Below are 18,021 nucleotides of genomic sequence, written 5' to 3' on the forward strand. Positions count from 1 at the left end.
GTATTAGTGTCATGATGAGAGAGACTATTATATGACAGAAGCTGTTTCTTTCACAAGGAGTAACTCCAGAAAGGAACTGGGAGAAGTTTGATGTAGGATTAACAGAAATATGTTGGGTGAGAGATGGGATTTGTCAAGCAGGCTGAAGACCATTTAAAGTTACTTTATGGGTAATAGATTCAGTGTTTCACAACGCGGCAATGTGTCCCATCTGTTCCCCAACATATCTTGATGAAGTGCGTAGTCCTGAATGGCTAGACAGTTCAGCTCAGTGATTAGAGTTCAAACTACTTATGCAAAAAAATACGCATACAACTCTGGCTTGTTTCTGTTAAATCAAAATGAAAGCATAGTCTCTGGCTACCTTCCTTCTGTGCAGTTGAACATTTTATGCTTTCTGAAAGTGTGTGTGTGTGTTAGTACATTTTTATATAGATCAATGAAGTAATGTGTATGTATCTATGGCAGCTTTTTGTCTCTGAAGATCCACATACTGGTTTCTTTTCAGTAATTCGTTGTCTACGTCATAACAAAATTCTTTTGAGGGTCTAATCAGTTGCTTCACCTTAATTTCTTAGATAGGCCTCAAAGGCCGCGTCCAGACGTGCATGGATATTTGGTTTCCTGGGGACAGCTAGCAGCAGTGCACCTTGTGCTGCTGCTAGTTGTCCCCAGGGAATGCCCATGCTTTGCATGCTCTGGCACTAGGTTGGCCTCAGCAGCCATACCTGGAGTCTTGGGGGCCTTCCAGGGCTGCAGCAGTGGCGATCTTGCCACATGGAGTCTGACCAACAGCAGAGCACAGCTCTGGCCGGTCAGGCTCCTGCTTAGGGTGACATATGCTGCCGCCATGTGTGCCACTCCACTTCTTTTTTTCTGTGGGTTTTTTGACCCCTGGATATCCAGGGGTGAAAAAAAAAACCCCTCAGCACTGCTCCCTTGCAGCACAGAGAACAGCTGAACATGCAGTATGTGGCACCGCAGATGTGAGCATAGCTGCACACGTCTGGATGCAGCCAAAAACTCCTTACAAGACTTAACCAGAATGTTATCTGGCTTGATGAGATGTCTATTAAGCAGTGAAACAGCTAAGCAATGATGCCCTCTTCTGGAAATCTCAGATCTGTATACTGTCACATGCCATCTTACAAACCAAGAAAAGTCTTGCCATTTGTTAGTCATGCAGTTAATTAATCTACTGTGAAGCATGTGACAGAGTTTAGGTAACAGTAATTGCACTAGAAATATCAGGGCATTGTTTGTTTAAAAGAATTTAATAGTAATGCCACCTCTGCATTCAGTGGGAAATTATAGTATAGAAGGACTGGAAAGGAGCTCAAGAGGTCATCTAACTCAGTGGGGGCTACCCTTTTTGGCTGGTGTGCCACAATTTAGCCCCACACCCTCCCTGAATGCTTTTTCAGTCCTTTTTCCCTTGCTTGATCTGCTGCTGTGCTTCCTTCTCTTTGCTTACAGCCTAATCTTCTACCTTGCTTTCTGCTTCCTGCCCTATCTGCCACTGTGCCACATGCCTCACCCAGAGGCTGCCTGTGCCACTTAACACCCAGACTGCAGGTTGACCACTCCTGATCTAGCCCAAGCCCCTGCTCAAGGCAAGATAAGTGCAGTCTAAGCCATTTCGTACAAATGTTTATCTAACCTGCACTTAGGCTTTAGTGACACAGATTACACAGCCTAATGGCTTGATATGGCCAAAAGCAAAAACAGTCCCTGGTATACAAGAGCCATCAGTTGCTGTGGATTTTGCTGTTTTATTTTCAAGGCTTACGTAGGTCTTGAAATGGCTCAGAAGTGGAGACACTTATGCAGAAACAGCCACGTCAGTGGGATCCTGGAGTACTATGTCCAGTTTTGAGCCCCATGTTTTAAGGCTGTGGACAAATTGTCACTCTGTGCTGGGCTCTTTCCAGAAATGATTAGAGGCCTGGGAAGCAAGACTTTTGAGAAAAGGCTGAGAGAATTAGGGTTCACAGATTTCATAGACACTAGGGCTGGAAGGGACCTCGGAAGATCGAGTCCAGCCCCCTGGCCAAAGGACAGGAAGTCAGCTGGGGTCATAAGATCCCAGCAAGATAAGCATCCAATTTGTCCTTGAAGGTGTTCAATGTAGGTGCTTGAACCACCTCCGATGGCAGGCTGTTCCAGACCTTGAGGGCTCAGACAATAAAGAAATTCTTCCTTATGTACAGCCTGAAATGGTCTTGTAGTAGTTTATGACCGTTTGACCTCATCATCCCTTGGGGTGCTCTAGTGAACAAATGTTCCCCCAGATCCTGGTGGTCACCTCTGATAAACTTACAGGTGGCCATCAGATCACCCCTGAGCCTGCGTGAGCCCTTGAGTTATTTTAGTCAGGAAAAGAGAAGACTAAGGGAGCATTTGATAAGTCTTTAAATACCTGAAGGGTGACTTTTTATAAAGAGGTTGGAGATGAACTTTTTTCTGGACTTTCAGAAAATTAGACTTTGACTCACTCGGGGAACTGATGGGCAGGATCTCCTGGGAGGCCAGTCTGAGAGGGAGAGAAGTCCAGAAGAGTTGACTGCATTTCAAAGAAATCTTAAGGGCACAGGAACAACATATCTAAATATGCAGGAAAACTAGCAAGTATAGAGACCAGCTTGGCGTAGGGAAGTCTTCAGGGAGCTAAAAAGGACAGGGGACTGGGACACATGATTTATAAGGACAGACTGAGGGAACTGGGTTTAATTAATTAGTCTTGATGACCCACTGAGGTCCTTTCCAACCCTAATTTTCTGTGTTTTGCCTCAGTACTGCTTGGAGACAATTGAATGATGGGGATTAGGGATTGGCAACTTCTGGCCAACAAAACTTTTGGATACATCCTGTGGACATGGGTCTTTGGTGGCATTCGGCAGCACAGGGCTTCAGATGTGGGCACTCTCCTTGTGCATCCTCAGAGACAAATGGCAGCAGCAGCCGGATCTTAGCACCCATCCACTTCTGACCTGTACCTTGATTCAGTAATTCCTCTGTAGAGAGATAAGTAGAACAGTAAAAGTACTATTGTAGGAATTTTTAGAGCAATCAAAGGGAGCTATCTAAATTCTCAGTGGGGTTTGGTTGCCAAACTGATTTAGGGCAGAGGTTACCAATTTACAGCCTGTGGACATAGGGCTTCAATGGTAGGAGAGGCTTGAGTAGTATTTACTTTCTCATGGTTCCATGTTGAGAAGCTATGGCTGCGGGCACTCTTCTGCTGCCCCAAGGAGAAGCACCAGCTACAGGCTTTCTATGCTTCTGTGGGTAAAAGCAGCAGCAGTTGGGACCTAGCACCAGCCTGTGACCCAAAGTAGGTCACACCAGCCCTCAGTCTAAAAAGGCTGCTGACGACTCATGAAGGGTAATTTGAAAATCCCAATTTACAGATGTATGGAAATAACAAATTGAGCCTGGCCCTCTTGCCAAACCCATCATGTTGTCTGGTACCATTCTTTAAAAAATGTACTATGCCTTAAAGACTAAGGTACTGGACTCAGAATTAGAGGTGTGGTTTTGTTACTACTCCCTGCGACTTCTTTATCTTAGTCTGTCTTGTGCAATCAGATTTTAAGCTATTTGAGTTTTATTTAAAAGGTATTTTATGTAGCACTTAAAACCCATCCTCTGTGACCTTTAGAATGGCTAACTACTGTAATTCACAGCATGTTTCCATTTGCAGCCATTGAGTCTAGCTAACTATAAAGCAAAGTTTTCTGCTGTGCTTTGGCTTGAGGAGATCCAAGCTGAAATGGAGATCAAAGACAACAGCATGAGTGGAATCATTTTGAAAAGGAATGGGAGCTACTTGGTCCTGGAGGTGCCTGGTTTGGCAGAAGGCAGGCCTTTCCTAAATATAGGTAATGGTTTTAAGCTAAATAAACATGTTGGAGCTGAATAGCAGATGAACAATATTCTCTGTATAATGCAAAGCAGTACTTAGCTGGAGTTCACAAGTGCCAACCCTAGAAGCCAGCATAGCCACATTAGCCTAGTACTGCATAATAGGCTGAGTGGAGAAGCCCATGAACAGCATCATACTAACATGAATACACAGGTTCCTCTAGAGTAGGGGCAGGGATTATTTCAGGTGGAGGGCCACTTACTGAGTTTTGGCAAGCCATCGAGGGCCGCATGACGCAGCCGGGGGCAGATAATTATTCATTTTCTAAATTTTTTTTAAGGGCCCTGCGGGCTGGATAGAATGGCCCAGCGGGCCACATTTTGCCCACCCCTGCTCTAGAGCCTGTGTTTCTGTTCAGTACTGCCCTGTTGCCACATGACTTTTGAGTTGCTGTATTCATTTTGGTAGGTTCCAAATTGATGTATAGTAACTGATGATGGAGGTTTTGCATCAGATTTTGCTCCTGGTTGCACTCCTGGAGCAACTTAATACAGTGGGGATTTTGAAGGACCTTATATTCTACCACCTTTTTTACCAGTTGTATACAGCACAGTGAGAATTTCACTGCACCTGTATCTTTACATTAAATATTTTAACCTTGTTTAATTTCTTTAAATAGGTGACAAAGTGAAATTAAAAAGTCAAGAATATTCTGAGCACAGAATAGAGTATATTAGCTATATTACAGAGGTAAGTTAACTTTTCTGCTAAAAAATTCTGTTGCCTACAAGATTCCGGGAGGAAAACTAAGATTTTTGTATCTAGTTTTCATTTATAAAACTAGATTTGCTTAACCTATGTTCTGAAATGATTGATTCTACTTTATTCTGCTTTATATTTGGAAGAATTTACACCTTTTTGCTTTTTCTCTTAATACCACTACTAATAGATTTCATCTATTAAAAGCAGATTATAAAGCATGTAGAAATATGAAATTGTGTTAGAGATTGAATTTGGTTTCAACTGCTAGGAACAAATGGTCTGGGAAATGTCAGATGGAAAGAAAGTACTATGTCCCCTCAAATCCTGAAATACAGGGCGGGACAAGGAAAGACCAGTAAATAACTTGGTATTTTGTTTTGTGTTTTCCTGTTAAAAATAGATTCATGAAGAAGAAGTTGCTCTTAGACTTAACCCAGAATTTGTACAGTCTTACAACTCGGAACCAGTGGACATAGAATTTACATTCAACAGGTATTTGTATAGACTTAAAAGCTGTGTTTTGCTTTCCATACTTATGGTAGGCTTTTTCATGTGATCAGTTTGTTCTTAGAAATGCATTATTGGAGGAGGAGCAAATAAAATCTTAGGGCCTGATAACTTTTTTTTTCTCCTACAGCATTTTGTGGTTTCTGTCAAATGTTGCTGAAAGGGAGTGTTGTATATTTTTATACCTGCTCTTTCGAGTGCGAATATCACCATTGGACACCAAGAAGTGGCAAAATGGACTTTCAAAGTTGCAAGTAACTTTGGCATCAGTGGAAGTCAGAAATTGGCCAGATTAACCACTTCTGGGTTTTTTTGTGTCCTAATTGCATTAAAATCTATTTGGGAAATTAACTTTAACTTTTATTAAAAATACTTTCATCCTCCTTAGTAAACTTAGAATTAATCAAGTAATCCTTCAAATATTATCATGAAAATCAGAGCAGAGGGCAGAAAATCATGTGGTTTTTTAGTGCTGCATTTGTCTTTGAAATGTGGCATTGACTTGGAGCAGGGGGTTTCAACTGGGGGTACACATACCCCTGGGGCAGGAGTGGGCAAAATACGGCCTGCCATTCTATCTGGCCTGTGGGGCCCCTAAAAAAATTTAGAAAATTAAAATGCATCTGTCCTTGGTTCCTGTCAAAGATAACAGGAATTGGGGGCAGTAGGACCCAGGGGAACCGCTGGAGAGCTCCTGTAACAGCAGGGCCTGTCAGGCCCCACCCCCCCCAGCCTGTACCATGGGGCTGCGGGGGGACATTGGGAGTGAGCGGGTGCAGGAGCACCCGTGTCCTAGGGCCAGCAGCAGCAGGGCCCAGAGCAGGGCAGCAGGGGATACAAGGTCCCCGCCTCACTCATTGACTGGCTGCTGGGGGATTCCTGCCTCTCAACCGGCCACTGGGGGTACACAGACTCAAAAAGGTTGAAAACCTCTGACTTGGAGGAATTACCAGATATCTTTATAGAATAAGACTGTTGTAGCTTATGGAAACTTTAGGTTTGAATTTAATTCATGTTATCATCATTAACAGGATTACCAGCCGGCGATGCCATTTTGCTGTTGAACAAGCCATCTATCTGGGTGAAAAAGGTAACCCACTGAGCCTGTTTCCAAGAGCAACAATTATTGTGCTGATATCTTCTATGTGATCAGCCTCAAAGTGAAAGAATTCTTATATCTGATGATAGTAGTTTAAACCTAATTTAGATGTACTCAAAAACAAATCTAACCACTGATGTCACCACTGAAAATTCTGCCATATTATCCAGTATGACCGCATGTCAGAGTTGATTTAAAAATAGCAGCTTTTTAACGATGTATGTTACATATATAAAAATATGTACATGGACTTCAGTCCTCTATTTCATCCCTCAGGGCAAAGCTTTCTCGTAAATTGAAGGCAGTTAATTTGAAGTTCAAGAAAAGTTGGTAATACATTTAACTTTGACAGTAAGTACTTTTATACTGCTTTTTACATGACTTTCAGAATGTTTCACCTTTTCTCCTTCCCCAATCACAGTGTTATTTCCAGAGAGTCTCATTTTACAGTCTCCACAAGCTATCAAGACTTGGCATAATATGGGATATCATATTACCGATGGACATAAACAGAATTCCTTGCAAGCAGACAAGGTAAATTTACCATAAATGGGTTTCTTATGAATGCTGTACACTCAAGTGGCAGCATAATGCTATTGTAGATGTGGCCTTAGAGACCAGCAGCATTGGATTAAAACTGTATTTTGCTTGTTTGATATCCTCCCCATTGTGAAGATCTTGATGCAAATTTCAGTGCTTAGGAGAGGGAGAGCCTATGAACAAAGCTTTTTACTGTGCTCATAATCCTTTTTGAAGAAGAAACTGCTTATAAAAGTTACGGGCTAGGATTGCCTAATTTGGTTTAAAAACTTTCATTAGCTGCTGTTCTTCTTAATGTAACCTGTTGGCAAGTTGAGAGAGCCTTATCATAAAGCATAATTACCTATTTTGGTGAGGTTGATCAAACTACCTTTCCCCATGTCTCAATTAACTGAGTTATACAAAGAGGGCAGTGCCTCGTCTTCCCTTTCCTTCACTTTTTTTTTTTTTTTTAAAAGGCCCAGATATAGTGAGTCAACTCTGAAAAGAAACCAGCTCTAGCACTGAAAGCTTATTCAGAACTCGTGTGTAATTTGCAGCAATTCAACCTGAAGCTATGAGTGACTTTTTATATTTTAGTTGAAAGGAAAAAAAAAAGTGCCACCATTTGGAATGTCTTCCTGTTATCTATCTTTTCCCACTGATATGCAGATTAGAAGATAAAATTGTAAAACATTCTGACCCCAGTTGGTGGACATGAGTGTCAGTAGTCACTTTGTATTTTTAAGAGTGATTTCCTTGTCTTCTCCAATGCCATTTTCAGGTTAAGAAAATGCAGAATAAACAAACAAAGTGCCTGGTTTCAGAGGAAAACACAACTGATATGGTAACTGTTGCTACACAGACAAGTAAGTTAGGCATATTTTTATGTTTACTTTCCATCAAATTACTGTCAGCTAGAGTTTAAAAATTATGCTTTGGGGGAGTGTGTGTGTGTGTGGTTTAATAAGTATAATATGGAACAGTAATAATGGACAAGTTCCGAGACATTACAAATGGCTAACCCTTAATTGTATGTCATCAAAAGGTTGATGACCATTCTATCTGGCCCGTGAGGCCCATAAAAAATTTAAAAAATTAATATTTATCTGCCCTGGGCTGCCTGTCATGTGGCTCTTGATGGCTTGCCAAAACTCGGTAAGCAGCCCTCTGCCCAGAATAATTCCCCGGCCCTGTCCTCAGTCATCTAGATAATCTCCCTTTGTAAGTGCAGGACTTTCTATTTTTAAATTTTTCTAGATACCTATTTGGCCTCTACTTAAAGTTCAAGTTTCACAGTTTGTTCCTTTGTCTTACCATTAGAAATCTTCTCCTGAGATTTAATTTTTATACTGAAACAAAGGAGATTTAAATCGAATGCTGTGTACCCCCAACATCTGTGGCAAGAGAAAACAGTTGTTTTCTCCATCTTTATGGAAGCCTTTACAAGAAAAAGAAAATTGAAAACTGCTATAACATCCACCCTCTTTCATATTTTTTCCAGGGTGATATACTTAGTTGAATCACCTTTCCTCAAATCACTTGTATTTCAACTCTTTAAGCATCTTTGTATGAATCCAGTTTCTCCACATCCTATATTTTTCATAAGTGCCCAGAAATGACCTATAGTACTACAGCTGATGCATATCCTGCATCTAGTAAAATAGTACTGTCATTTTCTGTCTCTTGCATACAAAACTGCTCTTAGCACAACCTAAAATTTGCACGTGCCTTCTTTGTGATAGCACTGGACTGTCTCATGTTGAGTTCATGGTCCACCATAATCCTCAGATCCTTTTTGGCAGTGCGATTTACCAAACTAGTTTACCCCCTTTCTGTATTTAAGCATTTGGTTTCTCTTCTCTGTGTGTAGCATCTTACATTTGTCCGTGTTAAATTTCATGTTGTTGTCTATTGCCACATCCACCAATTTCTCTAGATCCCTTTAAATTTTAATCAGTCCTACAAAGTGTTTGTAGTGTATCCAAGTTTTATATTGCCTGCTTATTGGATAGATATCCTTGCATCTGTCTACCTGCATCCTAGTCACTTAAAATTTTTATTAATAGCATTAGACCCAAATGCTACTTGTGGATTTAAGGAACTTCCTGCCAGTCTGGTACCAGTTAATTTAGAAATGTTCTTTGCTTGCGGACTGTCGATCCATAAAATGGATTGTTGTTTAGTCCACAATTCTCCAATTTATTTTCATATGCTATTCTTATAAATGTCAAAAGCATTCGTATAATTTTGTTATGTCTACTGTGTTCCTCTTCTATACCAAATAGGTTACCGTGTTAAAAAGGAAGCTTAAGTTAATTTAACATGTTTTGTTTTTAAATTGACACCATGTAAAATTCTGGAAAGGGAGAAAGGAGACCTATCTTTAATAAATGGCATCATCCTTCAATTCTTTAATGTCAATCCATGCACTTGTATAGATGGTTATCATCAAACGTTTTTGTCATTTTGGATGAAATTGCAAAGGTGGCTGATTTTAAAGGTAACTGTGCTGATATAAAAGGCACAATAAAGATGCACCTTGAAGACTAACTGAATTAGCCATGTTATCTTATGCATCTAATTATCTCTCTCTGTTGATATAATCTTGGATTTCTTTAAGGGATTCAGTCTGTCATTTGGGTTTTAAAATATACAGTCAATTAAGTCTTTTTTTTTTTTTAAATTAATTTAACAACAATCAATTGATAGACCATAACAATTATTAGTCGTGAAGGATTGCATTTATTATGGGGGTATTTGTAGTTGAGTTCTGTAGCACCTGCTCATTACATGTCAGCTTTCATAATAGCAGCAGTGAAATTGAGAAGAATATCTGTTTCACTGACCAAGCTGCTGGGTTTCCCAGGGTTTGTGTTTCAAGGCAGGCTACCACAGACTGTCTCAGTAATACAGAACTTGGAAGCCCTGACATGCATTGTTGTATGTCTTTAAGCACCCTATCTTTAGCTGAGGCTTTAAGAATCCATGCCGCGAAACTGGGAGGTGGCTCTGATATTCCTGGTTTTAGGACAAACAGTCTGGCAGCCCTGGAGCAGTCTGTCTGGTGGTGGACTTTTTACTAAGCCCCAGACCCTAGAAGCACCAGGTGCCTTGCACTGGAGCAGTTCAGCAGGAATCCATGTGCATGTTAAATTATAGTGTTCTAGGTAGAGGTGCACCAATAGATTTTTGGGGACTGATACCAGCAGGCAATATTGAAGGAGGCATATCAGCCAATAGCCATCCAATACAGCTGCCTCCAGGTGGTAAGTCTGGTATGGTGGAAGGATAGGGGAGAGGGAAGGAGTGTTAGGGGAGCAGATCTCAATGCCTCTTGTGGTGAGGGAGAGAGGGGGTAGGGGCAGGCGCTGCCTAGCCGGGGGGGGTGTCTGTGGGACAGAGAGGTATAGCTCATGGGGTGGAGGCAGTGTCACAGGCCAGCTGGGCACTGAGTATATTAATTTAGTTGCAGACTGACTGAGCACTGTAACTTTATTAGTCACTGGGCTATTTGGTTCGGGATTGAGAAGGTGATGTTGGAAAGGAAAGAAATGACAAGTTTTACTTACAAAAAAGAATGAATTTTATTTATGACAACAAAAGATATAGTTTGCATATATAATAGTTTAATAAAAAGGTTAAGTTAATGAGCAGACAACATGACAGTACAGACTAAAATTGACAGTGATAATAAAACAGATAAAGAAATTAACTAAGAGTTTTCACTTGATTAGTAATTTATTGGTAGTCCCTCTGTTAGAAGATGCACAGCAAGTTGAATTAGCGAAGTCAGACATCTCTGAACTGGGCTGCTTGAAGGATACTGGTGGAAGCCCCTCAGTCAGGATCTGGTCTCTCTCTCTCTCACGGGAAGTAAGAGAGATCCGTGGGGTATGGGACAGCAATGACTCCTCTGTTCCATCCTTCCGGAGGATTACTATGACGTTTGTTCTTTTATAGTCTAATTATGCTAATTTTTAGTTATATAGCCATTCATAATATTGCTTTATAGCTATTATCTTATGGGGTTAAAAGGTGTTAGGAATTATTATAATAAAGTTACTGCCCAAGCTGGGGTTTATCCAATAAGCAAATTGCAACACAACATCTTCAGGTTTAAAATTAACATTACCCTGCCTAAATCTAGCCCTTTCAAAACTCTCTGACTATGCTTTTTTTGAGCTATTCTTTTTTAAATGTACTAGATAAGCTGGGCAGTTGAATCCAGTTTTTATCATCAAGGCTAAATTTTGAGCGAGAGAGCTATTAGGTCAGCTAATTTCACAGCTATAGCTTTGTCTTTGAGGCCTAGTCAGTTCCACAAACAGTTACAAGTTACACTTGCAGGTTACAAAAATACAAGCTTCATATTAGACCCAAGTTCCAAATGCCTCCAAGAAACGCACATTTATTGCTTATTAATTTCTTTGGTTCTGGCCATCACAATCCACCCTTTGCTTCTTTGGAGCAATTGGTAAGACTTATAAATATGATCTCTGCCAGGTGGTGTGTATATGGTTGACAGAAACAACATTTATTTTAGCATGGATTTTATAACAACAACATTTAAATTTAAATTGAACAGTATTAACCTTATAACTAAACTTATTATTACTACAAACTAAGGAAAAGGAGCATTTTTAGTAAAGGCATACATTTGCACAGTACAAATTACTTTATTTACACAGTGGGGGAATGTTAGTAGCACACTTAATAATTCACCCTCCTTCTTGGGCTCTGAGAGCAAGTTGTTTACCTTTTGGGGCATTTTTAAGCAAATTGTTGATGTAAGTTGCTACTTTGCCTCACTCTTTTAGTTGAGGCATGTCTACATCTTGAACCTAGGACTTTGGAAGACTTAGGTTAAGGGTGAGACTTTCTAGCTGGGTTTTTGGCTACATTAAAATAGCTTTCTGGTCTTGGACAATCGGGATAGCTGATGCCCCTTGAAAATTTTGAGCTTCTGCACAGCAGCTGGTGCAGGAGGTCCAAAATACTCTTGCTATACTTGAAGGAATGGTGTATTTGAGCTGTACACCACTGTGCCAAAGTATCATTGGGTAGGGGGACTGCCGGAGCAATTGTTTCTCATGGAGGTGGGGTTGGAGGTTTTGGTTGTCTCTTTGGGCTCCGGGTGGTTGTAGAGTTTCAAGCTGCAGGCAAGGTTACAGCAGTGGTCACGTCAGGACTCAAGCTGGGCAGTGTACCTGCAGGCAAAATATAACAGCACCAGGGCTTTTGGAAGAAACCACAACAATCTCTCCCTGTCCCACACTCGTTTTTCCCGATTTTGGCATATGGGAGGAAACCAAGTAACTACTTTGTTTCACAGTAACATTGACAGGTTCTCTCTTGCCAGTCTACAATCTATCGCCAACGACTGAGAGGCCAGTTTCGCACTTCTTCAATTGCAGTTGGGCGTTTCCAGTATTTCAGTGTGTCCGAGGCCTTGGCAGTGCGTGCAATTTGGGGTTCAGGAGCATGGGAATGTTCCACATCAGTCGAACAACAGCAAATGATCATCAGTTGTATCGTGATGGCATTCTACTTCTTCATTGCTGGATGGGGGTAGCAATGTTGCTCTGGAGCAGGATGCTGACTCCAGAGTACCCCGAGGTTGCTTTGTCTGTGCCCATGGATGGACCCAATCTATAGGAACAAGGAAAAATGGAGTCAGGCTCTCGTTAGATGGATCTGACCTTGATACTTGCTATGAGTTGCATGTGTCTCGTGCTATTAGCACCCCTTCCCATTTGTCTTCTTGTGGATACTTAACTACTACCTGATCCCCTGCCTGGAGTTTCTCTTAACCACTTTTTGGCCACTTCACTGCTGGCTCATGGGGCCCACCTTGACTAAAGGCTTGCTGCATGGGGCTTCCTCCGGAGCGGGATTGATTATTGGCCCAGTTGACTGAGCGATCCAGGTGCGGGTCCCAGTCTTTGAAGGCTGAACCAGCGGCCATTTGCAGGTTGCACTTTAAGATGCCATTGGCTCGTTCTACTAGTTCATTAGATTGTGGGTGATAAGGAATGTGATAGGTCCACAGCACTTGATGTTTTGCAGCCCACTCATAGACAAGATGGTTGTGAAAATGTGAACCATTGTCACTTTGCAGCTCTACAGGAGGTAGGTAGATGGCTAGCAAGTTTTCTAGTGCTGTACAGGTGTCCTGTGCAGTGGCTTTGGCAGAGGCCTGAGCAAACATCATTCCAGTGACTGCTTTTACTGCTACAAACACATACTGTCACTTCTTGGGTGTGCGGGGAGTGGGCCTATAAAGTCACATTGCTAAATTTGCCATATTACTGTCTCATTACATGATGACAAAGGAGTAGTTAAGGCAGGGATTAGTCGGGCTTTGACTTCCTGGCTGGCGATGCAGGAGTTGACTAATTCCTGTGCTGCTTTTTTGGTTAGATGAATGCCCCAGGTGGTTGCTAGGCAAGCAGTGCCATCGTGGCCAGGGTGCCCATGCTGTCAATGCAGCCATTCTGCGGCTAGCACTCCAGGGGTTGCCTGGAGGGAGGGGCTGGGTGTTTTCTCTGGGAGTGACTGAGCTTTTGCCTCAGAAACAAGGGCTGCTGTGCTGCCTTTGGCTAGCTCATCTACTTGCCTGTTCTATTTTGCTTCAGACTCTTCAGCTTTTTTGGTTATGTGCTGCACTAACGTGTATGTATATGTGTGTGTATGTATATAGGGGAAGGCCTCCCTCTCCTATTACCTACAAAGTTTCCCAGTTATTATAGCTCTAAATATTTTTGCCTTGTCTTTTTGAAGTTTTCTTTTTTCTACAAAGGTAGCCACTTGGTGCAACCCTCTACTACCATCCACGGATCTCAGTAGATATAAATAGGTTTTGTATAGCCTGACCCTAGTAACAGTTCATAGTTGGCTATGTTGACTACAGCGGCCAACTCGGCATACTGCACACTTTGGCCGTTTCTCTTTATTGTAAGCTGCTTACCATCTCAAATTCATATGGCAGCACTCCTCCAGGTGCGACCTTTGGCTGAGCCGTCAGTGAACCAGACTTCTGTGTCTTCTGATGTTTCCATGTCAGGTGAGAAGGGAGGTGCTTCCTTGATGGGAGATGGCTCATCAGAGCTGGTTGCATCTGGGTATATGTTGACCGTGTTTTCTGTGACTATTTTTTACTAGGGCTGGACGTCTGTTTGGGATTACTCACTGTACCTGACTTAAAATATAATAGATCTATTTCTGCACTGTTGTTTTTTGGGCCCTCCCAGGTGGGAGGTGTCGGTCAGACAATGCCACTCCCAGGATGGGTACCGGAGTAGTTATGACAGTGGGTAACTCACTTCTCAGGGCCTGTGTGGCTTCTAAAGCTGCGGTTGCTGCACACAGCATTTGTTCTAGCAGGGTGTATCAGGCTTCGGCTCCCTTCCAGCTTCAGCTCCAAAACCCAAGGGGCTTTCCCTCTGCCTTAGGTGTATCTCTTTGCCATAAACTCCACTGGGGCCCCCCGTTGGACACATTTACATGGAGCCAGAGCTCCCCTTCTGGGTGTCATGCTGCTAGGGAGGTGTGAATGGTTACTGCCTCCTTGAGGGCCCGCATGGCATGTTGGTGCTCGTGGCTCCATTCTCACTGTGCTTTTTCTTGCACAAGTTATACAAAGGCCGGGCCAACATGCTAAACTCAGGGACATGCAGGCACCAGAAATTAAGCGCTCCCGGCTGGGCTTGCAGCTCTTTTACATTATTGGGGGCAGGGGTATTTACCAGGCTTTGCAGCTCCTTAGCTGGTATGGTGGGTCCACCTTGTTGCCACTGGCTTCTTAGGAATTCACACTGGGGCCCAAGTTCTTGGATCTTTTTGCTGGACAGCGTGAATCTAAATGCTTGCACCTTTTCCTGCAAGGACTCCAAAGCACAAATGGTTATTTCTCAGTCCTCGCCTCCCACCATGACAGCATACTGCCAGACATGCACGTTTAGGTGGCTTAATTGGACTTCACGGACCACTGCTGCCAGCACTCCATGGGCCAAGGTGGGGCTATGCACCCAACCCTGGGGTAGGACTGTGTAGATGTACTGTTGTCAGCCATGTGAAGACAAACAAAGGCCAGTGATTTTCATGGACAGGAACAGCAAAGAACATGTTTTTAATGTCCACAGATCCCTTCCCCTGGGGTCTGTAACACCTAATGTTTTTTGTTAGTGCAGGCATGGATGGAACCGCAGCTGTCAAATGGTTGGTATTGGCATTCAGAGCTCTAAAGTCAATAGTTAATCGCCAATCCCCGCTTGGTTTATGTACTGGCCCCACTGGATTGTTGTATGGAGAATGGGTTCGAATGATGGTTCCATCCTCCAGCTGCCGGTTGATGTTTTGGATGGGTTGTGTTGCCTCAGGGGGTGTGCGGTATTGAGATCTGTGTACCCCCTTCATGGCTGGCAGGGTGAGCGGGGTCATAAAACATTGGGCTACTGCCGTCATCACATCTTCCTGCTTGATTTTTCTGGGCTGTGGTACAGCCAAACTGCCAGGTTTCCTGTTTAAGAATAAACTGCTGCCCTTGCAACACATTTAGTCCCAGTAGGTTTGGCCCTCCTCAGAGCATTACAGCAGCTGCTGTTACTATGGAGCCGTTAAGCAAGGTGAATGTGGGTCGGACTAAATGTCCTGGTCGTCTGGCACCTCCAAGTCCTACCTCTTGGTAGGGGGTTCCCTGTGCTCCTTTTCATTTTGCACAGTCCAAAACACATAACTGGGCACCAGTGTCTAGTAGCATGTCAATTAACTTTTTTCTTCTATTTAGACAAATCTTTGTAGGCATTTTGATTAAGGGGCTAATATTCTGTGTTACTGGTTTTCGATCCCCTACTGCCTCCACAATGGCCCCTTGCTTGGGGGGCTGTGTCGGACGGGACTCCTACTGTGGGGGGTCGGGGGGTGCTGAGGGTTCTGTCTTCCCCTTTTCACTCTCACATTTGATCCATAACCCCTGCAGGACTGGTAGGCAGTCTGTCAATTTGCTCTTTACTAAACCCTGCTGCCAGTAGTTCTCTCCACATCTGCGGCCGCAGAGCTTTGGGTTTCTCATTTCCTGCTTTCCCAGATTTGGGGGGCTCAGCTGGGTCATCTTTCTTGGGGGCCACTGCCATGGCGTTGGCAGTTTTTATTGGTTTGGGAAGCCCTGGCTTCTGCAAGACGGACAGAAGCTGTACTAGCCTCCGTATCGCATCTCTTACCAGGTGAGTCACTAACTCTTGTTGCAATGCCAGGAGAGCTGAAGTGCATTTGATGGGCGATCTCCGGCAAAACTTTCTCCACGTGGCCTCTGTTATTAATTCTTCATCTAAAATATGCCTCCATTTTCTTGCTTGAACAATTTCTGTCAAAGACAGCCGGTAAAGACAATGAATGGCTTCCTCTAAATTAAGCCATGCTCGTGGTGAGAGGTTAAACTCTTCCATGTTACTATAACCTGCAGCAGCCGCTTGCATTGCAACAGAAAACAGAGTAATATTTTGGTCTTGCCCGACCCACTGACCCAACTGGATTTCAGGGCAGAGGACTAATTGTGCTGCCTCTGTGCGACTTACAGATACTGCTGACGCTCCTTCACTATACATTTGAACTAACTAATCTATTATTGGCTCGCCTGGTTTAGCTTTATGTTGCTCTTGCAATTCTTTGATTTTTCTGTGCAAGTAAAAGACTGTGTCTCCATCTGGGGATTTTCCCTTGTGGGACTGAATCATTTGATGGAGCTGAGTGGCTTCCTCTGCTCTCAGTCTTAGGCAGGTTGCCAGCAGCCAAGATGGACATCCCTTCCTCAGTTTGCCTTTCTGCACAGCAGTGAACACAGCCCACTGACAGGGAACTGTGGCAGAGTCACTCCAGGCGGGTTTCAATCTCTCTCTATCCCACTTCAGGTTCTTAATACTTGTAACCTCTTTTATTAAAGTAATCAGTGGGACCCACCCCTCTGACCCTTTTACACCGTTCTTCCCCTACAAACTCTCCATTCTCGATCCTGTTTGTGACGCCAAATAGTCACAAGCCAGCTGGGCATTGTGAGTGTATCAATTTAGTTGCAGACTGACTGAGCACTGCAACTTTATTAGCCACTGGGCTGTTTGGTTTGGGATTGGGAAGGTGATGTTGGAAAAGAAAGAATTGACAAGTTTTACTTACAAAAAAGAATGAATTTTATTTATGACAACAAAAGATATAGTTTGTATATATAATAGTTTAATAAAAAGGTTAAGTTAATGAGCAGACAACATGACAATACAGATTAAAATTGACAGTGATAATAAAACAAATAAAGAAGTTAACTAAGAGTTTTCACTTGGTTAGTAACTTACTGGTAGTCTTTTGGTTAGAAGACGCACAGCAAGTTGAATTGGCAAAGTCAGATGTCTCTGAACTGGGCTGCTTGAAACATACCGGTGGAAGGATCTGGTCTCTCTCTCAAAGGAAGTAAGAGAGATCCGTGGGGTATGGGACAGCAATGACTCCTCTGTTCCGTCCTTCCGGAGGATTACTATGATGTGTGTTCTTTTATAGTCTAATTAAGCTAATTTTAGTTATGTAGCCATTCATAATATTGCTTTATAGCTATTATCCTATGGGGTTAAAAGGTGTTAAAAATTATTATAAGTTACTGCCCAAGCTGGGGTTTATCCAATAAGCAAATTGCAACACAACATCTTCAGGTTTAAAATTAACATTATCCTGCCTGAATCTAGCCCTTTCAAAACTGACTCTGCTTTTTTTGAGCTGTTCTTTTTTTAAATGTACTAGATATGCTGGGCAGTTGAATCCAGTTTTTATCCTCATCAAGGCTAAATTTTGAGCAAGAGAGAACTATTGGGTCAGCTAATTTCACAGCTATAGTTTTGTCTTTGAGGCCTAGTCAGTTCCACAAACAGTTACAAGTTATATTTGCAGGTTACAAAAATACAAGCTTCATATTAGACCAAAGTTCCAAATGCCTCCAAGAAACGCACATTTATTGCTTATTAATTTCTTTGGTTCTGGCCATCACAGGGCAGCTCCCACCCCTGCTTGTACCCCAGGAGGGAGGGGAAGTGTGCCTCCAGATCGGCGTGTTGCAGGCTGCAGCCGTGGGGTGTAACCGGCACTGCAGGGGGCTGGGCTTGGAGCAGGCTCCAGCAGCACTGGGAGGAGGCTGCAGCCAACCCAAATTTTGCAGCAGCTCAACTCCCAGCACCACAGCCCCAGCTTTTCCTGGCGCTTGGGTGGAGGCAGGCCATTGACCACATGCCCT

General features: G+C 42.9%; 1 protein-coding gene across 1 annotated transcript in view; it reads left to right on the top strand.

The window, feature by feature from the left end:
* The window catches only part of MOV10L1 (Mov10 like RNA helicase 1), a 71,033-nt gene that overhangs the window by 31,554 nt on the left and 21,458 nt on the right, over positions 1-18,021 (top strand). The window contains exons 10-15 of the mRNA XM_090042131.1: positions 3,704-3,881; positions 4,545-4,615; positions 5,028-5,119; positions 6,166-6,224; positions 6,655-6,767; positions 7,537-7,621. Coding sequence (XP_089898257.1) covers positions 3,704-3,881; positions 4,545-4,615; positions 5,028-5,119; positions 6,166-6,224; positions 6,655-6,767; positions 7,537-7,621 — 598 coding nt within the window. The remainder of the gene's footprint in view (positions 1-3,703; positions 3,882-4,544; positions 4,616-5,027; positions 5,120-6,165; positions 6,225-6,654; positions 6,768-7,536; positions 7,622-18,021) is intronic.

The sequence above is a fragment of the Crocodylus siamensis genome, chromosome 4 (assembly GCF_052110815.1).
Source record: "Crocodylus siamensis isolate JL-2025a chromosome 4, ASM5211081v1, whole genome shotgun sequence".
In the NCBI taxonomy this organism is placed as follows: Eukaryota; Metazoa; Chordata; order Crocodylia; family Crocodylidae; genus Crocodylus; species Crocodylus siamensis.